This window comes from Octopus bimaculoides, chromosome 21, assembly GCF_001194135.2.
Source record: "Octopus bimaculoides isolate UCB-OBI-ISO-001 chromosome 21, ASM119413v2, whole genome shotgun sequence".
Classification (NCBI taxonomy): Eukaryota; Metazoa; Mollusca; class Cephalopoda; order Octopoda; family Octopodidae; genus Octopus; species Octopus bimaculoides.
In genome coordinates this window covers 20,439,288-20,450,801 of record NC_069001.1, presented here as the reverse complement: position 1 = coordinate 20,450,801, position 11,514 = coordinate 20,439,288, and the positions used below count along the sequence as shown (strand labels likewise).

Below are 11,514 nucleotides of genomic sequence, written 5' to 3'. Positions count from 1 at the left end.
GACGGGCGGAAGTCTTGCTAAGAAAGTTTTCCAAATTTGTACCTGAAAGTTTTGTGTAAGAATAAATTAAAAAAAAAAAAACTCTCGTATTCTTCTCGCGAAGATATGTTTTAAAAAAGTTTATCTGAATTAAGTTTGAATTCAATGTCTGTACCAACATCAGCGAGTGATAAGTCGTGTAAACATTCACATATATTGTGAAGCGATGATAAGAAGGCAGCAAGGACATAATTTTGTTCTTGGCAAATTAGAGTAAATTGAGCAGAATTCTAGAGTCCATTTCGTGTATGATTCTATATTAGACAAAATCAGCAACTAAAATCTATCATTGAATCCAAGTGTGCCAAAGAAAGCTAGGCTAGAAATAACATTTATCACCATAAAGCCCTTTTATCTCAAACAGCGCACAACAAAAGTCAAGGGCAACAACTCATATTGACCTTATCGATACAAGGAAGACAAATCAATAGCTTGGATTCATTTTACTAAGCACAGATGAGTGGGAAGTTTTTGAACCTAGAGTGAAAGAGATGAAACAAAATTCTGTATGGCATCAGTCCAGCTATGTACAGGTTTTGAAACTCCACTGGTTTTGAAAATATGAAGGTATACCAATCAAAATAAAACTAAAAGATCAGCATTTATATTCAAACTACATGTATCATAAACCCACAGACAGTAGAGGAAATGCAATATGGTTGGACTGCTACGTAGTCACTGATGCTACAATTACAACCAATGCTACTGATGCTGCTGCTATTTTGTTATAAGCAATCGTAAGAAATACACTGTGTCACATTCAATGACGTAACTATCCTTAAAGACTAAAAGTGTTATGCTCAAACACAGGTGTGACATTTATACAGAACGCAGAAGATATAATGATGTTTTCTTTATACAGAGAGTCTAAATGAAAACTACAAGAAGTATTATCAGGATAATAATTCCATCTTTCTATATTAATAATTCCGTTGGACAAAATGCCTTATGATATATAGTTACATCACTTCAAAACTTGAGTTCAAATCTTATCAAGTAGATTGTTTTTCGTCCATTTGAGGTTAGAAAAACAAGTACTAGTCGATTATTGGTGGAGGTGGTGGGGTATCGATATAAGAAACTGTTCCTGCTACTAAAATATATGGCTTTATAACCATGCTGGAAATCAACATTTTTATGTTTGAGACTATATTTTATTAGGAAAGCTGAAGAGATTTGAGATGGAATTAATCAAAACAGTATAGAATGTTTAAATTTTTATACCAACAACAAGTAATATGCAAATATGTACAACCAGTCATTCTCTAAATTTGATACAGGGTTATATACAAATAAGCAATATGAAACTTACGGCTGGTAAGGCAAAGAATGATATTGCAAAAACAGCAAAGCAGGATGCAACTATTTTACCAAGCCAAGTTTGTGGCACTTTATCACCATACCCAATGGTCATCACAGTTATCTAGAATAGCAAAAAAACAAAGTAAGAGTTTCAAGACAATTCATGGTAATATGAAAATCATAGAAGAAAATCAATATTTAGTTTTTAATCAAACATAAGATTATAGTCATTGTCATCATCATCATCTGTAGTTATGGTTACTGTCACCAGCATCATTCTATTTGCTGTCTTTGTTTTTAATGTCATTATCTGTATTAAAAGTAAAGCAACATAAATCACTGAGGACAAAATTACATGGTTTTTCTGAGTTCAAATTTCACTAGTGTCTGTTTTGCTTTTCATCCCTCCAGATCGCTCTCATAAACAAATTTGTGATACTGAACCAACATGATGAAAAATTATTATTATTATCTTTATCATATTGCAATCATAGTCATTTTATTATCATTATTCTTATCATATTTGTCATCCTTAACTTAATTCTCATTTATGAAAGAATGTAAATGTTATATTAATTGCAGTTGTCTTGGACAAGTCATTTAGTTTGATCTGTTTTTGGTTACAACAAAAGAGAAAGAAATAAGTTGGTATAAATTCATTTGTCCATTTCTCCAAATATTAGTGAAGGGTATTACGTCATCCACAATGACTAGTGCAGTAGTATTATAGTTAGTTGCTACAAAGTGATGCCTTAGATAGAAACAACTACAAAGGTATTTAACTGCTGAACCAGGTCATGAATGTTATGGAGAGAGTAATAGTTCAATTGATTAGGAATAGAATTAAACTAGATGAGATGCAGTTTGGTTTTGTGTTTGGCAAGAGTACCATAGATACCATCTTCCTAGTGAGACAGATGCAGAAGTACCTAACCAAAAGTCAACCATTGTACTTGGAGAAAGCTTTTGACAGAATCCCTTACTCTGTTATCTGATGGTCTCAAAGGAAGTTAGGAGTAGACAAGTGTCTTGTCGGGCCGACCAAAGCCTTGTGAGTGGATTTGGTAGACGGAAACTGAAAGAAGCCCGTCGTATATATGTGTATATATATATATATATATGTGTGTGTGTGTGTGTGTGTGTTTGTGTTTGTGTTTGTCCCCCCAATATCGCTTGACAACCGATGCTGGTGTGTTTACGTCCCCATAACTTAGCGGCTCGGCAAAAGAAACTGACAGAATAAGTACTAGGCTTACAAAGAATAAGTCCTGGGGTCGATTTGCTCGACTAAAGGTGGTGCTCCAGCATGGTCGCAGTCAAATGACTGAAACAAGTAAAAGAGTAAAAGAGTAAAGAGTATCATTATAATCTAAAAGTGTTCATTGATGAGAAATATAATAGATAGCAACAACTGCTTAGGAAAGAAAGAGTCCTTAGTCTTAAAGTCTTAAGGCTTTATTTTTTACATGCAATTTTGGTTTATAGAATCTCTCAATACCAGCTTTATGGTCGTCACAAAACAGAGTAGTGAAATGGTACATAGTGATGTTTATCTCTAGTGCTTGCATGGAGTCATAAATTCCTTGGCGGAAAATTCCATGATTACTTATCCAAGGAATCTTATTAGAATTTTCCTTACACATCCTAGAATGCAAACAAAAAATCAAATACTTTGAGTTACAAGTTCATGGGGGAACTGGTCCATATTCATTAGCTTAAGCCAGAGGTGGCAAATGAGCATAGATTGTTTCTTTCCATGTTAGTATGTTGAATGGAGTTCCATATAATCTGGGTATGTGGCATGCTTAATCCTTTGAGTCCTGATCTCCTGAACCTTATTTTACCATATACCTGGCACTCCATGGGTGCTACAGTATAGAGCGGTGCTACGGTATAGAGAAAAATAAGCCATCCACCAGTAAACCAATGTTACGGGCTCAAAGGGTTAAGGCAGATTGGGTCCATCCAGTACTAGGAATCTTGACATCCTTTATACTAGCACTACTTAAAATACCTTATCTTCAATACTGGAGAGATAAAACTCATCAACTGATGATGCTCTATCCTTCTTAAGCACTTAAAGGCTATCTGTCAAATAATATATATACATACGTACATATGTACATGTGTATTGTACATATGTACACAGTATGTATGTTTGTATGTATGTCACTATTCAGTTTTATTTCAAGATTTCTTGCCAATAGAGAAAGAGCCAGTTTCTAACCTAGATCCAAGGCTTCATTGGAATTTTGTCAACATCAACAGGGTATTTTTGTATGTATGTGTGTATGTCATGCATATAGTTACATGTCTAGACATGCTCATATATACTTAAATGATAAACCTCTGGAAAGTTTTACAGATTTTTACAGTTCCAGTGAAAGCTTCAATTTGTAGTGTTTAAATCAACTTTCTTATTTCTGGTTTTGAGAAGTCTAATTTCTCAAGAATGGTATTTAGACAGTGTGTTATTGTTGTAATCCAATATTGGACTGTTGTAACGTCCACTCTGGTATAGCAATATAGTCAGTTAGACAAGTAAGACATGACTATCTATGATTGTCTTCACTGACTTCTTGACTTCCTATGTCACAGTATTTGTAATAGCTATCACATACCACTTGTCATGTGAAAGAGGTGTTCCATTATTATTAATATCCCTATAACATCTCCCCTTTTAAGTTTTTTTTTCTTAGGGAATGTAATTTTATTTTTCTCTATTAACAATCATTTTTACGTCATCCCACGTCCTTTTTTTTTGCATATAGTTACAAATTTAATATATTTTTCATTTAGCATCCACTTCCAGAAACTCCGTACTTTTTATTTGCCTTTTGCTTGTGCATCTGGGTTCATTATTTGTTGTGGCATTGGTACTTGAAAAGTATCATATAACCATTCCATTCATTCTTCAATTCTTTTGGGTTCACTCCCAATGAATTTTTTTAGTTGATTTATGTGTCTCTTATATACCCATTTTCTTCCTTTTACTAAGTATAGCATTTTTCCTATGCATTTGGTAACCACGCCATTTTTCTATCTATGTTTTCCTTTCTTATATGCCCTAATGAATACACTCTCACCAATTTTGAAATATCTTACTGTATTATCCATTGCAATTTTTCTCTTCCCTCCAGGTAGCAATTTGTTGAAGACTGATTTTATTTTCCTCGCAAACATCAATCTGCTGGTGACATACCTGCCTGTGTGTTTTGGATTTTGCATCACTTGGTATACTCTTAGGATTTGTTGCAGAGCTACCTCATCTGTGACTTCCTTATTTGACTTTCTTCAGGCTCCCTTGAATTTTGGTTGACAATACACTACAAATCCCTTGAACATATCGACAAAGTGTTCTGCTTGTCTGTTAGATCTGGGATGGTATGGCACAGTAGCTACATGTTCTACAGCGAATGTTTTATACAACCTTTTAAACTCAAAAGACACAAATTGCACTCTATTATCAAACACTATAGTGTCTGGGATACCAAATCTCGCAAACAGCTCATGTAAAAAATGTGTCACTGTTGAAGATGTTGGTTTTTTTAAACTTACAAATTTTTGGCCATTTAGAGAAACTACTACCACTAAATAGTATAAACTGTTTAAGGGACCAGCGAAATCAATGTGTAGTCTCAACCACGGAACATCTACTTTTGACCAAGGTTCACTTTTTATCATCAGTAATTTTGCTGCTAAAGTACATCCTCTGCAGCCTTTCACTCAATTTTCGATTTCTCTATCCATTTTTGGCCAGTACACATACCTACACATTAAAGCTTTCATCTTTGAAATACCAGGATGCCCAACATGGAATTCCCCCAACATTTTCTTTTGCAGTGTTTCAGGTATTATTACTCTGTGTGCATACATCAGTACACTATCACAAATTGAGTATAGGTTTACGTCTTGATTTCATTTCACACCAATCCTGTCCTATCTACTTTTTCCTATCCATAGTATTCTTTTCATTTCTGTTATAAATTTGTCTTTTTCCACATTTCATTTTATGTCGTCTAGGGCCACCAGTACTTCATGTACCACATTCCACTTGACATTTTTTATTTTACATTCTGATCTTAATGCTGCAATTACCATATCTTCGAATGGCTTGCAGTGTTTCAATATCAGTCAGGACAAACCATCTGCATGCCCTAGTTTCTTTGATGGTAAATACCGTAAATCCTCGAGTATAGTCTGCCCTTGAGTATATACGCAGGGGATTTTTAGGGAGCTGTACCTCTGAAAAATCTAAACCTTCTGTATAATACGCACTCCTTCTCTAAGTTGAGTCATGGAGGTCTATATAACGTCCTTGGTTTGTAAACGTATATACGGTAATGTCCTTTATTATTATTGTATATATAACATAATGCAAACGTGTAGCTCTTTTGTGCACTTTGCAGAATATAAAGAAGTAACAGTAATAACGTCAGTGAAAAATAAATATAGCTTAAGGTATTAGCTTAAGGTATTTTCGCACCCGACATCACAAAATGCGTCTGAATAAACATTGCGGACAGCAAATAGATACTCGGACATTGCTTAGAAAATATATTTCATTTTTAACCTCATGTATAGTACGCACTAAGGATTTTGACCTTTAAATTTTGGGAAAAAAATGTGGATTATACTCAAGGATTTATGGTATTTCATTTTGAAATCATAATTCAATAATGTAGTGCCCCATCACTATAGTCTATTAACTGTGTGTGTTGGCATTCCTCTTTTAGAACCGTATATTGACAGTAGTGGGTGATGATCTTTTTGAAGATAGAAACTTCTTCCATGAATAAATCTATGGAATTTTTTCTCACCGAATATAATTGCTATATTTCTATTTGGCTGTAGTTCTTTTTTGCTGGTAATAACAATCATGATGAATGGGCTATAGCCTTTTTACTTCCATCGTCATATGTGTGCAGAAGCACTGCTCCTACACTGTAATTACTTGCATCTGTAGCCAATATAATATCCAGCTTCGGATCAAAATGCATTAACAATAAGTTTGATGTTAAAATGTGTTTTGATTCATCAAATACCTTCTAGCACTTATCAGTCTAGCACCATTTTGCATTGCATTTTTCTTTAACAAATCATTTAGCAGGGCCCTCACATTGTGTATATTGGGAATATAAATTTAGTAGTAATCTAATAATTCTAAAAATGCTTGTAGCATAGTGACATTATTCGGCGTGGGCATATTTTGTATCGCAATTGCTCTGGATGGATCTGGTTTCCGTCTGTTTTTATCTATTATCTGGCCAAGTATTTAATTTTTTTTCAGAGAGAACTTATGTTTCTCCTCACTTAGCTTAAAGCCTTATTCTCTTATCTTTTCGAATACCCTTTTTACATGTTCCACCTGTTGTTAGCATGATTTGCTTTTTACTACAATATTGTCTAAATAGGCAATAGCAAAATCACAGTCTGCCAGCATTATATCCATTACTTGTTGAAATATGGAAGGAGCCACTTTTACACCAAAAGGAAGCTGCTTAATTTTAAATAAGCCACAGTATGTATTAATGACTAATGAATATGAGCATTCTTCATCTACTTAGATTTATAAGTATGCCTCTGAGAGGTCTAATTTTGAGAAGAATTTCCCTCCATTCAATTATGCAAACACTTCCTCAGGACTCAGCAATGGGTAATTATGTGAGTTTAAGCAATCATTTAAACCTGTTGAAAAATCTGCACAAACTCATAACTTATTTTTCTTTTTTATGTAAACCACAGATGCTGCCCAGTCTGAGTGGTCCATCTTCTCAATTATTCCTAGGCTTTCAAGTCTTTCAAGTCCCTTATTTACCTGTTCTTGGCTTAAATACAGGTGTTGCACTACAATTTTTGCCTTCATTTTCATGTAGTAGTCCACTTCATCCGAGAATAAATCTTTTATTTCTTGTTTCAATCCCTCAGCCTACGACTGGACTGACTATATTCCCACACAAAACACTTATGGGCCTATTCCACAACTTGAACAGCTTCATTCACTCTGTGCCAAACAAATTTACTGAATTTTTTAACACATATACTTTTGCCATTTTCATTTGGTCATGAAATGTTACATTACACACAAATTCACATACAAAATACAATCTTTTACATGTAACACTATGTGCTACTTTTGTAGATTTACTTAATTTTAGCTTACTGATATACTTCCAAGTTTCTTCATTCAAAATGGTAATATCACTTCCAGTGTCTAACAGTATTTTTACTCTTATATTTTCAATTTTCACATTTACAAATTCCTTCTTTATCACATTACCATTTTCTTTTGACAACGTCTTGTTTACTCTATTTTTCTTTGTTCCAATCTTTTGTCATCTTGGTTTTACAGTGGTTTTACCATCTTAGTTTTCCACAATAGAAACATTCCACTTTCTTAAATGGGCAGTTTTTTCTCAGATGTAGACCGCTACATGCAAAACATGAGTTTGTTTCCTGATTTTTGTCCTGTTTGTACTGTATTTTAGTATACACTTGATTTCTATTCTGCCTTGTTTCGCACTTGTTTCATTTGGGAGCAATCTTTATGTTCAGTTTTTTCTGAGTCATGCCTTTTATTTACTATTCTTTCACACTCTTCTGAAACTTGTTGTAAAGTTTCTGTTTGGTTTTGTTCCAGTTTAGCGAGGATTCTTGTTCTTACTTCTGCATCTTTTTCTGCAGTTAGCCCCTGAGTAAATATCAGGCACTTGAACATGTCTGGTGTTAACTTCTCCAGTTTGAACTTTTTGCATTCTCTGTTAACTCTACCAGTATATGTGATGTAGTCCTCCTCATTGTTCTTTTCTAGGTTCAAACATTTCCAGCTTGTATTGAACAACAAGCTTTTTCTGCTAAAAATTTTACACAATATGTCTATTGTATTTTTAAAGTTTATGTCAGAAGGTGTTTTCGGGAGTATGTAAATGCTATAATGCGCATGTTCTCTTGCTGCCAGTCCTCTTAGGACTAGATGTATTTTCATATCCTTGTCCCAATCTTTGCACTCTCTATTGAGGATCTATTTGTATCTTCTATAGTATGCCTCAAAGGTAACTCCTTCGTCTGGTTCATACTTAAATTCCGTTATTGAGTTTGCAACATAATTTGGCAAGAACATCTTTTCAGCATTTTTAGACAACTTACTATTCATTAATTGCAACATTTGTTGCTGTAATAGTAATCATTGTTGTTGTTGCTGTAATTACTGTTGTTGTTCTTGCAGTTGTTGTTGCTGATATAGCAATTGTTGTTGCTGTTTTTGCAACTCAAGCAAACTGGCTAACAATTCTTGCATAGTTTTATGATTTTGTATATTTTAAAATTTGCACAAAAAACTTTTGTGAGTTTCATAACTTTGTATGAGTTTGTTTAATCCTTGTGAGTTTGTTAATTCCTCATCGCCACTGTTGTAATCTAACGTCAGATTGTTGTAACATTCACTCCGGTAGAGCAGTATAGTTAGTTAGACAAGCAAGACATGACTACTTATGTCTGACTTCGCCGACTTCTCAATCACTCAACTTCCTACATCACTGTCTTTGTAATGACTAGCACATACCACTTGTCATGTGGGAGGGGTGTTCCATTATTATTATTATTATTATCCCCCATACTTGTATGTATGTATGTATGTAGGCATGCATGCATATCTGTGCTTCTTGTTTTATTTTTCAAATTTCTCACTAATGGAAAAAAATCCAGTTTTTAACCCCAAAACAAGGCTCCTTCTTTGGAATTTAGATAACATGAATGGAATATGCATGCATGTATGTTTATATGTATATACACACATATATATGTGTACAAGTATAGATATCATTACTTGTGTAGATCAGTATGGTCTGACTTATGTATCTGTATACATACATATATTTGCAGGTCTATACATTTGTTTACGAATTTACTAAATGCTTAACTTCTGGAATGTTTTTCATATTTTTACAGAATCTTTAATGACTATTTATGTATACTTACAACTCCCCACCATAAGGCATCAGCATAGCTGGCAAAGTCTTTTTTACCTTCTTTCCTTTCTGCCAGGTAGACAAAATAGGATGAGAAAATCAGACCTAAAAATCCGATATATAGGGTAGTTATCAACTCCTGAAAATATATATAAAGAAAAAGAATAGAGACCAAAAGTTATAGTTTGATAGTTTTGTTTGTGTATATACTTATTAAATTAAATAATAACAATGCAAATAACAATTTTTTTTCCTCTTTAATCTTCCATGTCTTAAAAATAATGAATTGTACATATAATGGAATAAATTATATATATAATTTATTATATATAAATATTCGAACGAGACCTTCGAAGACCGAAGTGGAGAAGGGTTCCGTGCCAACGGCGGTCGAGCACGGGTCAGTCGGTCCTAAGAAGCGGGCGAAAGCTTCCACGAAAGGCGCCGGATCCGTCACGAAAGCGATTGTAGCAAATAATGGATAAATTCATTAAATTATTTAATATGACTCCCATGAAATTTTCTAAAGTCAAATACCTCTACACTTGACTGCTTATCACCCCTCAGAAGATTTAATGAAATGTATACAGTTCTATATTTAAGAGAAGAGGAATTATGTACATTATTTACATTATTTACAATTGACAGATATTTGTCCTCATCTTGTTTGTTGTTAACACAACGTTTCGGCTGATATACCCTCCTCTTGGGGAAATTTCGAACCTGGGTTCTCATTCTTAAGGTACTTTTCGATGTTATTGTTATTATTATTATTATTATTATTCAGGTCACTGCCTGGAATCGAACTCGGAATCTTGGGGTTAGTAGCCCGCGCTTTTAACCACTACACCATATGGCTGTGGGCCATTATGGAGTGAATTTAAGGGTGTATAAATCTAATATTTTCCTATCCTTCCTTAATACCGGTTCCCATATGCTTTTCATATCTGCACTCAGTCTGCTTAGGAGGTTGTTGTGTCCTAGCATATGTGCTGCTTCTTTTAGTTCTCGTATTTTCCAGTGGTGTTCTCTGTCTATTATTTTAACTTCATCCCACAGGGGGAGGTGGTCTCCATTTTTCCATACATGATCAGCTATACCCGATTTATCAGTATCTCCCCATGTCACAGCTTTGCGATGTTCCTCTACCCTTATTTTGAGTGGGAGGTATGTTTCGCCTTTGTATCACCTACCACAGCTGCATAGGATAGAGTTCACACAGTTCTTAGTCATATTCTCTTCTATTGGTGGTTTTTCTCAAAGAAGATATTTGCGAAGTGTTGTATTACTCTTGAACACTGTCCTGATGTCATATGGGCCACATATCTTTTGTATCTTTTCAGAGAGACCTTTCACATAGGCTAGACAGACTGTGGACAGTTTATCGGTTTCATCCTCTCTTTTCTTCATAATTGGAGTGGAGAGTATGCTTTTGGGGTTGTTGTTGCTTAATAGATTGTTACTGAGATTGATCATTTCTTCGTGGTGTGTATCACGATCGCTACTTATATTCATTGCTCGATGTTTTAGGCATTGAGCAATCCCTCTCTTTACACTGTATGGATGGTGGGAATTGAAGTTGAGGTATCGTCCAGTGAAGGTCGGCTTGCAGTATACGGATGTCCTGAATCTATACTTGGTGCATGTTATTAATACATCCAGGAATGCTAGCTGATTGTCTTTTTCTTTTTCCATTGTGAACTGTATGGATGGCTTTATTGAGTTCACGTGATCTAACAGCACTTGGACATCTTCCTGGTGGGGCCAGAGTATGAAGGTATCATCAACATATCGCAGCCATAGGGCTGATTTTAGTGGTGTTGATCCTAAAGCTAAATTCTCAAAGTATTCCATGTATATATTGGCTATTATCGGTGATAATGGTGAACCCATAGCTAAAGCCTCTTCTTGTCAATATATATCTCCTTTGAGCTAATTTCTCCTTCAAGTAAAACCACTAATAGAAGAGAGTATGACTAAGAATTGTGTGAACTCCATCCTATGCAGCTGTGGTAGGTTATACAAAGGCGAAACATGCTACCCCCTCAAAATAAGGGTAGAGGAACATCGCAAAGCTGCGACATGGGGAGATATTGATAAATTGGGTATAGCTGACCATGTATGGATAAATGGAGACCACCTCCCCCTGTGGGATGAAGTTAAAATAATAGACAGAGAACACCACTGGAAAATACGAAAACTAAAA

The 11,514-nt window shown here is 34.7% G+C and overlaps 1 protein-coding gene across 2 annotated transcripts in view; it reads right to left on the bottom strand.

The window, feature by feature from the left end:
- The window catches only part of LOC106879982 (potassium voltage-gated channel subfamily KQT member 1), a 241,425-nt gene that overhangs the window by 99,025 nt on the left and 130,886 nt on the right, over positions 1–11,514 (bottom strand). For both annotated transcript variants that reach the window (XM_052975494.1, XM_052975495.1), the window contains exons 7-8: positions 9,319–9,447; positions 1,352–1,462 (exon numbers count right to left, since the gene is read on the bottom strand). In XM_052975494.1, coding sequence (XP_052831454.1) covers positions 1,352–1,462; positions 9,319–9,447 — 240 coding nt within the window. The remainder of the gene's footprint in view (positions 1–1,351; positions 1,463–9,318; positions 9,448–11,514) is intronic.